The sequence below is a fragment of the Zalophus californianus genome, chromosome 11, assembly GCF_009762305.2.
Source record: "Zalophus californianus isolate mZalCal1 chromosome 11, mZalCal1.pri.v2, whole genome shotgun sequence".
NCBI lineage: Eukaryota > Metazoa > Chordata > Mammalia > Carnivora > Otariidae > Zalophus > Zalophus californianus.
In genome coordinates, this window is record NC_045605.1 from 107,296,058 (window position 1) to 107,312,114 (window position 16,057).

Genomic DNA, 16,057 nt, shown 5'->3' on the forward strand with positions numbered 1-16,057 from the left:
AAATGACTACTGAGGTATTAAAATACAAATACCTCTTGGGGGTGCCTGGGTGGCTCAGTCTGTTAAGCATTGGACTCTTGACTTTGGCTCAGGTCCTGATCTCAGGGTTGTGAGATCGAGCCCCACGTCAGGCTCCACACTCAGCATGGAGTCTGTTTGTCCCTCTCCCTATGCTCTTCCTTCCAATCCCTCCCTCTTTCTCTCTCTCTCAAATAAATAAAAAAAATCTTTTTTTTAAAGTCAGAATTTTCCTTTTTTTAAAGATTTTATTTATTCATTTGAGACACAGAGATACAGAGAGAGAGCACGAGCAGGGAGAGAGGCAGAGGCAGAAGGAGAAGCAGGCTCCCCGCTGAGCCAGGAGCCCGATGTGGGGCTCGATCCCAGGACACTGGGATCATGACCTGAGCCGAAGGCAGACGCTTAACCATCTGAGCCACCCAGGTGCCCCAATAAATAAAATCTTTTTAAAAAATACAAGTACTGGGCGCCTGGGTGGCTCAGATGGTTAAGTGTCTGCCTTTGGCTCAGGTCATGATCCCAGGGTCCTGGGATCGAGTCCCGCATCGGCCTCCCTGCTCCTTGGGAGCCTGCTTCTCCCTCTGCTTCTCTCTCTCACTCTCTCTCCCTCCCTCTCTCTCTCCGTCTCTCATGAATAAATAAATAAAATCTTTAAAAAAAAATACAAGTACTTCTCATATTTATTAAATGGAACTGTGAGGCATGTTTTTGGCCCAGGAGCGCCATGAAAAACCCACTGAGGTACTCAGGATATGGAGGATACCACGAACCAAGGGAGACTGAGAACCTCTGCTATAGGGATTTGGTGGGTTTGGGACTTCATCTTGTGCTGATTCAGCTCTCCCATGATCAGGTGTTTTGTTTTGTTTTGTTTTGTTCTTTTTTTAAAGATTTTATTTATTTACTTGAACGAGAGAGCACAAGCAGGGGAAGCAGCAGAGGGAGAGGGAGAACCAGCCTCCCCGCTGAGCGGGGAACCCAACGGAGGGATTGATCCCAGGCCCCTGGGGTCCTGACTTGAGCTGAAGGCAGACACTTAACCGACTGAGCCACCCAGGCGCCCCCGCCCACGATCAGTTTCTGGACTCTGTCTTCAGGGCTCTCCCGAGCCAGCTAAAGCAGACAGCACTTCTTGTAGAAGTCTGGGCAGTCACCCTGAAGTTTTTTACTGGCCTCCAGCAGCAAACCTTGACTCTCCTCCTAATGAGTCCTTTCTTCTCTCAGACAGATTATTGTGGCTAGAGTGGCTACTCTAGTATGCCCATTTTCGTAGGAGGAGACAAACAGAGAGCAATTAGAGGACCTGCTTAAGGCTCCCCAGCCCTCGAGATGTGGAGCTGGAATCAAAGCAAGGCTGTCTGGTGCAGAATGCCTGCTCTCAGCCACGACTAGTTGCCTCCCAGAGAGAAATCCCTTAACTCACCAAAACCATGCTAAAGCCTGGCCACTGCCAGATGCCCTAAAACTGCGCCTGGACTGGACCCCTCGTCTGGATTCCACATGGTCACAGGTAATGCCTTGTCTGCCAGTATCATCAAAGCCTGATCAGCCCGGGAGTGTACACCTTGCAGTCTCCTTGGTAAAAGCAAGCTCCCCCTGTTGAGTTCGTCCCAGTGGGGCTTTCTCTGTAGACCTACATCACTGGAAATGCCTCATAGAGTAGATGTGTGGTTTCCTTAATTCACAGAACTACATGTTAAATCTGTGGGAAAGAACTACAAGACATCTATCTGCTAAAGCTGTGCGAAAGGCCTAACAGTCAAGCATTTTATTTTATTTTTAAAATTTTTATTTATTTAAGAGAGAGCATGCACGCACGAGTAGGGGGAGGGGCAGAGGGAGAGAATCTTCCAGCAGACTCCCAGAGGAGCCCAGAGCTGGCACAGGCGGGGCGGGGGGGCAGGGGGGCTCCTGTCATGATCCCACGACTCATGAGACTCTGACTCTGAGCCGGAACCAAGAGCCCGATACTTAACTGACTGAGCCACCCAGGTGCCCTGCAGTGAAATATTTTTTTTTTAAAGATTTTATCCATTTATTCATGAGAAACAGAGGGAGAGAGAGAGAGAGAGAAGCAGAGGGAGAAGCAGGCTCCCAAGGAGCAGGGAGCCCGATGCGGGACTCGATCCCAGGACCCCGGGATCATGACCTGAGCCGAAGGCAGACGCTTAACCATCTGAGCCACCCAGGCGCCCCTGCAGTGAAATATTTTAAGTTTTAGGTATTGACGTATCCCAGCAATCTGTACAATTCTAGGGTGTGATCGTTCAGGGGTGAATATGATTTAAACTTATTCATGTTTAGAGAGTGCCTGAAATTGAGAACCAGAAAGATCCATCTACTCTTCCCCTAAATGTGGCCCTAAAGTAAAGAAATTGGATTCCAAAGATTATAGGTGGGGAATTTCTGAAGTATGTCCATATCCAAGTGGAGATCAAAGAAGCCGATCGTGGAGAATTGTGAACTGACAGTGACAACTGTGGATTGAACAAAAGTTCTTTTTAAAAGGGCTATTTTGAAGATTATGACTCTGACTTGGGAGGAACTACGGTGATTGGCAGTGGAAGGAATCACGTAAAATTCCTTAAATAAAAATGTATTGACTTAAAAAAGAAGGCAAGTTTCCTGGGAGGTGGGCATTTTCTAATCAGAGACATGGCTATCATAATGGACTGGCTCCTCTAGGATTGAGGATCACAGAATCTATCTGGGTTCAAACCTCCACTTACTAACTTGGTCAAATAGAGTGAATGGCCTGACGCAAGGCACTCGGGCAAGTGGCCTCAGCTTCCTCATCTGCAAATCATGGTGAGAGTGGCACTCACTGCATGAGGGTTCTGGTCCTCAAGTGGGTAAAGACATGTAAAGCCCGTAGAATAGGATGAGGCAGACAATCGCTGCTGCCAGCATTCTAAGTATTATTTTCATTATTATTTGGCACCAAACCCTACTCCCATTCATAGTGGCCAGGGCGCCAGAACTGGGATCCCATCTGGAAAGCATCTTATTCCCCAGACTTTGAGTTGCTTGGGAACAATGCCTGATGCAGGAAGTGAAGGGTGTCCAGCTGGGTGCTGGTACCTACTGGAACTCAGTAGATGTTAGTGCTGCCCCCTTCACCAAAGCCACAAGCCTTGTCTGTCCCAGTAATGTTTGAAAAACATTACATTGAGCCCCTGGTACGGAACTGCAGAGTGTCCTGGACTCCTGGAGCCCCAGTCTAGTGTGGGAGTGAGCAGGCGAATATTGGCAAATGTAGTGATGAGCGCTGATAAAGAGGTCTGCCCTGAGATCAATCCTGCTCCCAAACCTGTGACTCTCAGCTTCTACATGAGGGTCTGTGAGCCCAAACTCACTCCCTCCTGCCGAAGGCACACCTCTAAGGAAGGTGTCCACACTTTGGAGCACTAGTTGGGGACGGGGAGGACCCAGCCCTAAGGATTCAGGTGAGAGCCCGTGCTTTCGCCCCTGGGAAACGGGGTTCGTGGGCAAGGTACAGCAAAAGTCCCAGCAGGCGCTGTAAAGACTGGCGGGGGCCTCTTCAGCTAACAAAGACCCCCTTGGGGTCTTCCAAATACGACAGAGGACCCATGCGAGTGGATCTGCTGTTTTGCTGGGGGGCAAATATTTGCCGAAGCGGCCAATATCTGAATAACACGAACATTTAATAAATTAAGCAAGTATTTATTGGGCCTTAAGGTGCTTTGGGAGAGGGGCAGGTTCACGGTGCCTGCAAGCCCAGGCGCCGAAGGCAGGTGGCGCCAAAGGCCCATTCATCCACGCCTCCCGTCGGGCTCTCGAACTCATCTCAGAGCTCCCTCCAGAGAACCTGCAATCTAGGCGACCAGAAACCGTGAGTAGGGAAGGAGACGGGGTGCCAGGGCCGGGTTCGGGGCATCCTGGTCAGGGACACGGAGTTCAGATCCACACTAGTCTGAGCATATTCAGAAGGCGGTGAGCGACTTTGGGAGTCCCGGGCCCCAGATTCCCGCGAAAGTGGAACCTATAGATGGGCGTGGCTATGCATTCACAGTAGGTGGAGCCTGAGAGAAGAGATTGGGTTACGCTCTCTGCGTGGGCAGATTCTTTTGCAAGATGCCGCCGGCAAGAGGAGCTCTGGGTGGGCGGGACTTAAGGGATCGTCAGGGTGGAGTTTGTGAGTATCCTTAGTGGGCGGACCCGAGGACTCTGTAGGTGGGCCATTTACCTCAGTGTGCAGGGAAAGTGTTAGCCAGACGTGGGCGGAGCTCTTTTCCCAGCAAGGGGCCCCGCCCCTGCGATTTGAACCGCTGTGAATGGGCGGGACTTGTAACTGGGGGCGGAGCCTGAAGAGGAGCTTAAGGGGAACCCGTAACCTCCTGGAAGGCGGGATTTGCAGCTGTTCCGGACCGAGAAAGGGTCTCTGCGGGATTCCCTGCACTCGTGAACCGGGTCTCCGGCTCCGAGGAGGGGTGGAGCTTGTGGTTCTGTTATGCGGGGCACGCAACGCGGCGTGAGGAGAAAGTGTAAACTCTGGGCGGAGTTTATACTTCCGGGAAGCGGGATCTAATAACTGCCAGTTTGCGCGAGCCGCCCTGAGGAGGCGGGGCTTATAGCCTTGGTGGGCGGAGCTGATAGAGCAGAGGGGCAGGGCAATGGTTCTGCGAGAATCTCTGAGCTGGCAGGGGGCGAGGCTTGTGGCTTTGGTGGGCGGGGCTTCTGCAGAGCTCCCGAGGGGCACTTTGACAGTAGTGGGTGGGCGTGGCTCGTAGCTAGGCGGGATCTGTCTGATAGTGAGGGCATCCGCCTGCTGGCGAGGTTCGCGCTTGGAAGAGAAGGGGTCGGAGAGTCGATGGGCGGAGCCTAAGACACAGCTCCGGGTCTGGGCGGAGCCCAGGCTGGGCGCAGGCGGGGGTTCTGGCCTGGGAAGCAGTCTGTTTAGGCCCGCACGCAGCTCCGCATCTGTTGCTCATTACGGGATGACAAAGAGCCGGCTCTGGGCCCCCTTCCCCACTCCCATCCCCTCCCTCCGACAGCAGTGCATTTAACTCCTTCCTGCCCTGAGGGTGCTCTGGATCCCCTGCCCAGGGTCTCAGGAGGGAGCTCCAGTCTGTCTCATCCTGGCAGGCTTTGTCACCCCCCAGGCTGCGCCCAGACCTCCTTCTCAGACCCAGGCCTCCAGGCTACCCCGCGACTCCACTCTCATGCATTGAATCTCTCCAGCGGCGTCTCCGAGGTTAAACACTTGGGCAGGATCTGGCGGGGGCGTCTGGTTTGAGTTAGGGGAACATGAGAGCGGGGACCGGGGGCGGTGCATAGCGTTCCCTCCACCGCCTCCACGGCCCCCGGTTCGTCCCCAGTTCTGGCCCCTCCTCTACCGGTCCCCTGGGGCCCGGCTCAGGCCCAGGCCCTGGGGCCAGAGGGTGGTATAGGGCACCCCTCCTCTCCTGTCTGGGTGGTCATGGTGGTTCTGCTCCGTCCTAATTAGAGGCTCCTTAGAGACTGCAACTGAAAAATTACAGAGGCAGTGGGAACCGGAGCCTCCCCAGCCCAGGTCCCGCCTTTCCTGGTCCCCAAGGCAGTGAGCCCAGGATGAAGGAGTTTGCCAGGTTCCTGCAGACTGTGATATTTGACCATCCCCTCTGGATTCATGGGACACCTCAGCACTGAGCAACTTGCTCAAGCTCTGATCTCCTGGGTTTTCTCTGACCCAGCACCACCCACATGGAGAAGGGCAAAATGTGGCCCAGGCCTTGCTCAGAAGCTGGCCAAGGGAGCTGGAGATGGGATAGCTCTCCCAGGTTCTGTGCTCTCCCCATCCCAGCCTGCTAGGCAGTGATTCCCACCTCCTCCCCAGAGCAGGGAGGAGGGGCACCTTCAGAGCACCTATAACCCAGAGGAGTGGCAGCAACCTTGAGTGACCCTGGGCCCCAGCTGCCAACTTCTGGGCAGCCTGTGGGGATGGGATGGCAAGTACCAGAAGACAGAAGCTCACCCACTAGATACCCTTCACTCCCCAAAATCACCAGACCCAGAGCTTAACTTTGACTCCTAAATCCCAATTTGGCTCCTGTTGAGCAGAAGCCCTCATTCTAGAACACTCCCCCATTTTCAGCCCCACTTTCTTGGAGTTTTGGTAAAAAGAGGAACAAATATTGGGGCGCCTGGGTGGCTCAGTCAGTTGAGCGGCTGCCTTCAGCTCAGATCATGATCCCAGGGTCCTGGGATCGAGCCCCGCATCAGGCTCCCTGCTCCGCGGGGAGCCTGCTTCTCTGCCTGCCACTCTGCCTGCTTATGCTCTCTCTCTCTGTCAAATAAATAAAAATAAAATCTTAAAAAAAAGATTTTATTTATTTATTTGACAGAGACACAGCGAGAGAGGGAACACAAGCAGAGGGGGTGGGAGAGGAAGAAGCAAGCCTCCCGCCGAGCAAGGAGCCCGATGTGGGGCTCGATCCCAGGACCCTGGGATCATGACCTGAGCCGAAGGCAGACGCTTAACGACTGGGCCACCCAGGAGCCCCAATAAATAAAATCTTAGAAAAAAAAAAAAGAGGAACAAATATGAAACTCCATGCCAAACCTCCCACTCCTGGGCTCGCTGTGTGACCTTGGGCAAGGCTCTGCCCTCTCTGGGCTCCTGTTTACCCAAGAATCTCTGAAGCATACCCTCCCTTAAAGGGTCTTACCTTATTTCCTTGGGGCCCAGACAAGCTGAAGGAAGTTCCCCTCTTTTTTGCTGAGTCCTCCCAGACCCTCCCCTCAGACATCAATGGGGGTCAGGAACTTTGGGTGAGGTTGGCACCCCGTTTATTGGAGAAGACCCCAGCACCCACCCCCTGAGGTCCTGGGGGCCTCGGTGTCTCCTCTGTCGTGAGTGCTGGGCCGGGGAGCAGAGTTCCCAAGAGTCAAGTCTGGTAGTTGACTGAGAAAGGAGCCTGGCTGGGCCCGGGGGGGGAGCAGGAAGCCCTCTGTCCAGCTGGGCAGCCCCCATGGGTCCCTGGTGCAGCCTGAGCCATGTGTCCAACGCACGCCCCTTCCCCCCACCCTGCAGAGGGGGGGCTGCGCCCCATCACACGCTGGTTCTGCAGGTCTGCACCCCTGTGAGGCTGCCCCGGTGGGGCATCGGTTCTGTTGGGCCCTTGCTCCCAGCATGGGTGACCCAGCGATAGCAGTCGGTAACTCGCTTGTTGGGTGCGTGGGGGCCACAGCGGGTGCAGTACACAATGCCCAGTGCAAGTAGGACCACCAAGAAAACACATGTGGGCACTAGGAGTGCCACCAGCAGCCACCGGTCATCCCTCCGGCTGTGGCCTGCTGGACTGGCCTCCCCCCCCAGGGCTGTTGGGCCTGCTGTGGGCGCTGCTGAGGGCATCCAGGGAGCCACCTTGGCGTCACGGGCACCTTCCCTTGGGACTTGTGGGGGTTTGGAATGGGGGTGTGTAGGGCTGGTGAATGAGGTCTGGTTAGTGGGGCTCTGAGGGGGCTCTGAGGTGAGGGTAGTGTCGGGGGCTGGGGGCTGGGTGGCAGAAGACCCAGGAGCTTGATGGGCAGGGAGCACAGGGGATCTGGAGGTAGCGGTCAGGGGAGGCTGGACAGTCGAGGTAATGGGAAGGTGGGTGGCCTGGGCTTGGTGGGCTGGGACATCTGGGGTGACGAGGGGTTGATGGGCACTGAAAGTGTTACCCAGAGGAGTATGGTTAGCAGGGATTTGGGGCACATGAGCGGTGGTCTGGGTATCAGTGACCTGGGTGTCTGGAAACACACGGGACAGTTCAGGATATTTGGCTGAGATAATCGGGGGCTGGTGAGCAGGGGGCCGTGCTGGGCGGGTGGCAGAGATAATCGGGGGCTGGTAGGCAGAGGGCAGATCTGGATGGTTGGCTGAGATCATGGGGAACTGGTGGTCAGGAGGCAAAGCTGGGTGCCTGGCAGGGACCATGGGGGGCTCGGGGGCAGGGGCCCGGGGTGGGCGTGTGGCAGAGATGATAGGGGGTCGGTGGGCAGAAGGCAGCGTGGGGCGTGTGGCAGAGACCACCACGGGTCGGGTGACAGAAACCACTGAGGAGTGGTAGGGGACCCTGGGGGCACTAAGTGGGGGTGGCCAGGTGGGGTCCAGGTAGGGCATCCGATGCTCTCCCTCCTCTGGGAAACTAGGTCTATAGGCCAGGCCAAAGTCAGGCGGCTGCGTGGCCTCCATCCATGGGATCCCAGGCACCTCCGTCCAGCTACCATCAAAGGTCTCCCAGGCCTCATGTTCAGCTTCTTCATCCCCTTCATCTTCCCCGTCATCCAGCAACTCGTCCCCTAGGTCCTGGGAAGCCCGGGAACCCATGGCCCCAGCGGGGCTGCAGCTGATGCCATCAGCCTCAAGCTCATGGCCCTCCCTGCAGTAGCACTCGAAGCCGCCGACGTAGTTGACACACATCTGCTGGCACACGCCGGCGATCTGGCACTCATCCGTGTCCACGCAGCGGTGCGGCTCATCCTCGGCCGGCCAGAAACCCAGGCGACAATGGCAGCTGTAGCCCTGTGGCCCGCCAGGCTCACACTGTTGCTCACACGGGGCATGGGCACATGGGTCCTCGCAGCTTTGCCCGTCCGCCGCCAGCCGGAAGCCTTCAGTGCAGCGACAGGACACGCGACCGTCCACCTCCTCCACGCACTCGTGGTCGCAGCCCCCGTTGTCCGGGCCGCAGCCGGCAGCCGGGCACAAGGGCCCGGCCCGAGACCAGCCCACGCCACCCTCAGGCTGCTTCACGCAGAGCAGGGAGGCTTCTCTGCCAGCCTGGCACGGCACGGCAGCCACGGAGCCGAAGGGCAGCCACTCAAACTCGGTGGAGACCAGGTGGAAGGGTGTGGTGTAGACCGCCGGGCCTGCCTGGCCCGCCTCGTCCAGCAGCGCCGGGCAGGAGCCCTCGAAGCCGAACTGGCACAGGTAGCCATCGACGGCCAGCGTGCACGAGCCCTCGAGCCAGCGATGCTCGCCGCTCGCCTCAAGGGCGGCGCAGCGCTGGGCCGGGCAGGGGCCCCCTGTGGCCGGCTGGGCCCAGTTGGTGAAGGCCGTGTCCTGGTCTCCTGTGGTCCATGTGAAGCCGCGCAGCGGGCGCTGGGGTTGGCATTGCCGGGCCTGCCGCTGCAGGCCGATCCACAGCAGCCGGCTGGCCGGGCCGGAGCCCACCAGGCTGTCCACACGCTGGGCCTCCTCGGGGGTCCGCGGCGTGGCCAGGTCGCCCCCCAACTCGCGGCAGGCCCGCCAGGCCTCCAAGAAGGTGCGGCGCCGAGGGAAGAGCGCGTAGCAGCTGCCGGGGCCGCAGATGGCCCGGGGCTCGGCTGCCCAGGGGGCCTGGCCCAGCGTGGGCACCGCGGCCGCCCAGGCCAGCAGCAGGCGCAGCAGCATCGCGATGCCCCCCGACTGGCCCAGGGCCGGCTCGCGGCCGCTCTTGACAGGGGGAGGGACCGGGGCCTCTGGCAGGCGGGCCGGGGGGCGGGCCTGGGCCGGGCTCAGGCCTTGTAAGGAGTGGGCCGGGGCCGCTGCCAGCTCGCGGCTCCTGCTCCCCCGGGGCCGCTGGAGCAGGAAGCGGTGGGGCGGGGGGCAGAGGTGGGGGGGTTGCTGGAGGGTGGGGGTGGGGGGGCGTGGGGGGGTGGGGAGGGTGGGGAGGCGCAGCTAGCTGACTGGGAGTCGAGAAGAGGGGGGACACGCCTGCCCAGGAGGCTGGAAGACCCTCAGAAAAATTCCGGCAGTCTGGGGCTCTTGGCGGTGGGGTGAGGTCCCTTCCCACAGACTCGCCCGAGATCCAGTCTGGACACAGCGATTTCATCGCACTTGTGAACTGTCTCAGGGCCCACCTGCTCGTCATACATGTGGAAACATGCTCTGACTCATGCCCTTCACATGACACATGTGTGTGTGTGTGCTCCTCTCCCCACACAGGAGCGCTCTCCTGACACACTGTCCCATCATCCCAGACTGGTACATGCTCTGACGCGCTAACCCCCTCGGACGCACATACGTGAGTGGTGCGGCACTCTACCTGCCCTTACACAAGGCACCCCTCACGTTCGCGTGCAGCCCCTGAATGGAATCCACCTTGAGCACGCAGGCATCAGGCATGGGTATCATCAAACCCTCATTTATGAACTAAACTCCTGCCTCAACCTCCCCCCACCCCCAAGCTTCCTGGCTCCAGCTGGACCGGGTGTGTGGGGGGAAGGAGGAGGGGCAGGGGGCTGCCCTCCCTTCACCTCTGCTCAGCCTGGGGCCCTGGGAACCTGGGCTTAGAGGGGGAGGAGGCAGCCCCCAAACAGGAAATGCTTCTCTGGGCTCCTGCTGCAAAAGGGCAGGGTGCATGAGGGCGGGGGTGGGGGTGGGGGTGGGGGTGGGAGGGTGGGGGCAGGCAGGGGCTAGGCTGCAGGCAGGGTGAGCAGGGCTGGCTGGGAGGGGACAGGCTGGGGAGAGGCCATGTATGGGCATGAAGCTCACAATGACACATACATGTGTATGTGACACAGGCGTCACATGTGTGGAGCCTCCCCTGCCCCCAGAGGCTGCTGTGTGGGCCTGGCCAGGGTCCTCTGCCCGCCCCTCTTGGAGGCCTCTGGAGGCATGTGCACTGAGCCCATCATCCAGGATGGTCCCTGGGGAGCTGGCTGTCAGATTAACCCATGAACACCCACTGCACTCTTAGCAGAAGTTTGAGCCGGGGGGTGGGGACGTGGAGGAGAGGCTCTGTCCCTCAGTGCTCTGCCATTGATGTGCTGTGTGACCGCCGGGAAGTCACTAACCTTCTCTGGGTCTCCGTTTTTCTTATCTACAAAATGGGGTTATGTGTCAGGGCCTTTCAGCTCAGCAGGGCTATTGTGTCACAGCTCTCCGCGTTGGTAAATACACTTTGTCAGCTGCAAAGTATGAGGCAAATGTTCCTTAGTCTTCTGAGCAAATCTTCTGGGTCGGGGGTGGAGACCAGAGCAGCTTTGCTAATCACCTTACCGTACCAGGGCTGGCCCAGCCCACCCGGACAGTCCGCCTGAGAACGAGGGCTTTTGAAGCGCTTGCTATATGCCTGGAAGGTCGTTCTTTTAAGGTCTACATCTGTGAAATGTATAGAATGATCCCCCTTCTCATGAGAGGAAAGTCAGTATGGGGCAGTGCATCCTTCCCTTGGCTCAAGCCCAAAGCCTTGAGATCATCCTTGACCCCTCTTCTCCCACACCCCACTTCCAATCTCTCAGCAAATCCTGTTGACTTCACCTTCAGGATAGATCCACAATCTGACTGCTTCTCGCCACCTTCTTTGTCACCCACCTCTGGCCCTTGCCACTGTCCCCTTCCATCCAGATTCTTGCAACGGCCTCTCCTCTGGTCTCTGTCTTGCCTTCTCCATCCTGCCAGAGGGATCCCTTTAAAACCCAAGACAGATCTGGTCACTCCCCTGCTCAGAACCCTCTGGGCCCCCATCTCACTCAGAAGATGGGCCAACATCTTGGCCATGGCCTCCAGGCTGATGTGGTCTGCCCCCAAACTTCTTACCCCACTCCCACTCACTCCTCTGCTCCAAGTACTCTGGCTTCAGCTGTATGTGAAACTTACCAGGTCCGCATCTACCTCTTGTACAGACTGCATTGTGCATTGTAAGATGTTTACAAGTATGCCTGGCTTCTACCTAGAGGCCAGTAGCATCCCTCCAGTTGGGACAATCAAAAACGTCTCCAGACACTGCTGAATGTTATGCCCCCCCCGCTGAAGAACTCTTGCCCTAGGAGACTATGGCCTCCATGAGGGCAGCATCATTGTCTTGTTCCCTACTGTATCTCCAGACCCTTGAAAGTTCCTGGCCCATCGATGTTGCTCAGTAGGGTCTGTCAAATGAATGAATGAATAAGACTCAGATAAATGAAGAACCTGGCCCAGGGCCATGCTGGGGGAATCCAGGATGCTATCTGGAGCCAAAGCCCACCTGCTCCTCACACCTGCCCAGCCTTCCCCAGAAGTCAGACCATTTCAGAACTGGGAGATCCCTGGAAATCAGCAAACCTTTTTGCAGGTAGGGACGCTGAGGCCCAGGGAGTCTCCGAGCTAGTCTGTGGCAGGGCTGGATCTAGAATCAAGGCTGCCTGACTTCCGTTCCAATTCTCTTTTTGCTGCGGTGCCCTGAGGAGCCGTCAAGCCCTGTCTGAGACCTGGGCATGGCCTCAGGAAGTGAGGATGGGGGAAGGCGTGGCAGCAAGAAGGCACAGCCTGGACAGAGCCCTGAGGTGGGGGAGCTCAAGATGCCTTTGGAGAATACAGAGGACTCCCCTGGAGTGAGGGACGTCTGGAGAGACCGTAAATAGTGAAGAGGGAATGTCAGAAAGGGCGTAGGGGCCTGGCTTGGAAGGTAAACTACCCCTAAAAGACTGGCCTCCATCGCGGGGGCCCTGGAGAAGAGGTATGATGGGAGTTCCCTGTGGCTGGTGTGTGGTGGGTGGAGGGGGGACTGGAGGTTGTTGCAATAGTCTGGGAGAGGGGAGGGAGCTGGCTGGAGAGCCGGGCAGCAGGGCGGGCCGGGCTGGGGGAGGCAGCCTCTGGAGGCTCCTTAGGGGCTGGCCAGAGCCTGATCCAAGGGTGTGGCGGGCCCAGTCATGATTCGGGCAATGGCCCGTGCTGGGGCGTCTGAGGGGAGGCTGCAAGCCGTCTGGCGAGTAGGCAGGTCAGATCAGAGGTCAGGACTCCAGCCTCAGTTGGAGTGAGGGGTTGGGGGGCAGGCAAGAGAAGCAGGAGGAAGAGGGTCAAAGGCCAAATTCCAGATGGTCTGGCTGGGCTGACTTGCAAGTAGAGGGACTGCTGAGCCAGGAGGGGGTGGGGGTAGAGATGAGCGGGGGCACCTCTGACCCCAACAAAACTAAGGATTTTGTGGGTGGAGAATGCGGCTTGGAGCTGCACCTGGGTGCCTAGCATTCCCCTGCTTCCATCCAGGTTGGGAGAGATGGAGTCGAGGTAGCCTAGGAACTTCCTACCCTAGTCAGGATGGGGAAGCAGTGGCACAGCATCAGGGATCTGGGGGTGAGGGGACAGAGAGGGGCTGGTTGCGGTCTTACTCTTTCTGCCAGTCCCATTCAGCCTGACTCATCTTGCTTCCCCCTTAGCGCAGAGAAGATGCTAAAGAATGCAGTAAATGCTTGGATGATGGGTGGGTGGATGGATAGATGGGTGAACGCAGGAATGTGCACGTGGGCGGAAGGGCGGTGAGGTAGGAGAATGGGTGGATGCCGGGGATAATGGATGGATGGAGGAAGGAGTAAGTAGATGGATGGATAGATGGCTAAGTGTACGGTGTGCGGACGAGAGAAGATGTTGAGAGGCATGGCTGGTCACAGGGATTCAGGCAGAAGTGCTAATTCATAATGCGCCACACCACGATGGATGGTGGGCTCAGGATGCGACTCGGGATCGGTAGGAGTGTGGTCCAGGAGGGCAGGACCGCTCGGACTACCACTGGCAGGGATCATGTGTGATGCTTCCTTGGTACCCCAATCTGTCTTCTTGGTTGGGACCCGAGGCCATGGTGTCTTCCTAGCAGGGCTGGAGACAGCTTGGGACACCAAGCTCTGCTCCCAGTGTGGGTTAGGAGGCTGGAGTTCTCTGCTCTGACCGTGGCCCTTATGGCGAGAGCTCACCTCAAGACGGCCTTGAGAACGGAAGCCCACTTTCCCAGAAGGAGCCTTGTCTTCCAGCTACTGGGACAGGCCAGACAGTGGTTTTGGATGCAATGTGTGGGCCCGTGGGGGTGGGGGTGAATGCGGCCTGCAGAGGGGTTGGCCTGAAGAGAGCCCAGTGTAACAGCCAGGATGGGGGGGTTGAGTATGATTGGGGGGCGCCCCCTGGGCAGGCGTCCTAGAGCCTTGCCACAGCCTCCTGCTGAGCCAGCACATTGCTTTGTGTACAAATCACCTCCTTCCCTCCTTTGTCTTTTGTCCCCATCCCCCCACCTCCCTCCATTTCTAAATCCTTCCCAAACCACCCCAGCCTTCAGGCTGTTCAGGAGGAAGGGCCAACTGGTGGGCAGGAGGCGCCTGGTCTTGGGTGGGAGCTGCAGGAGGGGACGTGGGAGAGGTCCCAGGGCAGAAGTGGGGAGGGCAGCCATTTTGGCCTCCTTCCCCTCCCCACGTGCTGGTGCCGCACCCTGTGTGCTTCTGGATGGGAGAGACCGCAGGAAGGGGGGGTGCTGGGGACTGGACAGGGTGGGAGGAGGAGAGGCTTGGGGGGAGGTGGGGCCCGGGAAGGAGGGGTATGTCCAGGCCTGGTCCCTGGGGGTAAGGGATTCTGACAGCTGGAGGGGGCTGGGGGGTGGCGTCCATGCGGAGAGAGACGGGGTGTGCTGGTGGGTGTACCTGGGTGTCTGTACACGCCCGTGTGCATGTGAGTGTGTGTGCTTGCCCGGGGCTGGCATTGCTGAGGGTCCACGCAGCTGGGTGATGCGTGTGTGTCCCCACAGGCCCACACCTGCGCCCACAGCTGTGAGGGGAGAAACACAGGGCTCCCCTGGATCGCCCAGCCTGGGCACAGCTGGGGGCCCAGTCCCTCTCCTGGCAGATGCCTGGCCTGAACATCTGGCCACATCTGCCCACAAGGATGGCCGTCCTGGAGCCCACCGCAGACCTAGAAGGGCCCAGCCCTGCCGCTCTGCTCAGTGTCCTCTCAGCTCAGAGAGGGACAAGGCTTTGCCCCGGGTCACAGAGTGGAGGCAGAGCAGGGACTACCTGAGTCTGGGGATCCCAGGAGGGGACAGCTGGGACCTTTGCTGTTCCTGTCCTTCCTCTGCTGCTCTTTGGCTGTGAGGGTGGGGACTCTGTGGTCCCTGAGGCATCTGCCAGAAGCCTGCCAGCGAGGGTGACCAACTTGTCCCAGTTTGCTGGGGACTCTCCTGGTCTCGGCACTGCAAATCCTGTTATGCTGGGAACCCCGTTAGCCCCTGTGTCCTTCCCTCTGCTCCCCCAGTGTCACCCCCGTCTCCACCTGCACCCTGGAACTTTCCCTTCTTTTCCTGCCCCCTCGCTGCCCCAGGGATCTCTGGGGTCTCACTGTCCCTCGCACTGTTTCTCGGCCTCTCTCTTCCCTCTCTGCTGTCAGGCGTCTCCAGCGCTCCTGTCACTCTCTGGGGTCTCTCTGTCTCCTCTCCTGTCCCCAGGATTGTCACCTTGTTGGTTTTTCAGGTCTGTCTCTCTGTTCTCTGCCCACTTCCATATCTTCCCTGTCCGCCTCTGGTGTCTGCCCCTGTCTCCCCATTCCTGTTCCAGCATCTCTGGCTCACCCCCTTCCCTGGGTGGTCCAGGTCTCCCTCCTCTCCCCCGGCACACACCCCCAGGGCTGGCTGGGGTGGGAGCCAGGTCTGGGGGCTGTGACCAGGCCAGGAAGGGGAACCCAAGCAGACATATTTATGTTAGGACTTCAAAGTGGAGCAGAGCCTGAGGCAGGCTTGGTGGGGGCCAGTGGGGGTAGGAGAGGGGAGGGGGGTGGTGAGCCAAAGCCTGACTAAGGTTAGCTCAGGCCCCTCCCTGGTGAGGGTCTCCTTGGTGACACTTATCGCCCCCATGGGACACTGAGACCTAGAGTTGGGACAGAACAGGCTATTTTGGTGCAGAGTTCCAAGAAAGGCACTTCCTGCAACCCCCGTCCTGCCTCCAGCCCCATCCTTTCTTCCTGTCACCCTGCAGGAGCAGCCGGGTCCTCTGAGCATCAGCCCAAGCCAGGGAGGCAGGGGGCTCAGGAGGTGGCAGGAGCAGAGGGCTCCATCTCAGCAGGAAAACATCCCTGGCGCTGGGACAGCCGTGTGTTCTTGGCTCTCTGGAAGAGGCCTCGCCTGGCAGGGCAGCCAGGGTCTGTAACCCTGTCAGCCCTGACTGGGCCAGCCGGGTCCAGTCCTTCAGGGCCTCTGGGGTCCACTCCGGCTGCCGGCCTGAGGGCCCAAGGGGCCAAGATGGCCGTGAAGGTCACCCCACCCCTGCCCCCCACCCTTGGCCTAACCCCTGCTAAAGACACCCAGCTGTTGGGGCTGGGAAGGCGTGGGGTCAGGGGCCC

The 16,057-nt window shown here is 58.5% G+C and overlaps 1 protein-coding gene and 1 non-coding gene across 2 annotated transcripts; one reads left to right on the plus strand and one right to left on the minus strand.

The window, feature by feature from the left end:
- The first annotated feature begins 1,619 nt into the window (after positions 1 to 1,619).
- Positions 1,620 to 1,749, plus strand: LOC113915620. The gene has a single exon (XR_003517765.1). It is a non-coding gene; the product is annotated as a small nucleolar RNA SNORA18 (small nucleolar RNA).
- Positions 1,750 to 6,778: 5,029 nt separating this feature from the next.
- On the minus strand, positions 6,779 to 9,403 carry CD248 (CD248 molecule). Its single transcript, XM_027579747.2, has one exon. It carries the CDS (start codon positions 9,398 to 9,400, stop codon positions 7,073 to 7,075), a length of 2,328 nt encoding a protein of 775 aa, XP_027435548.2. The 5' UTR covers positions 9,401 to 9,403; the 3' UTR covers positions 6,779 to 7,072.
- Positions 9,404 to 16,057: the final 6,654 nt, after the last annotated feature.

Excerpts from the sequence above, each read along its gene's own strand:
- CD248 (XM_027579747.2), bottom strand. The coding sequence starts at position 9,400 with ATGCTGCTGCGCCTGCTGCTGGCCTGGGCGGCCGCGGTGCCCACGCTG.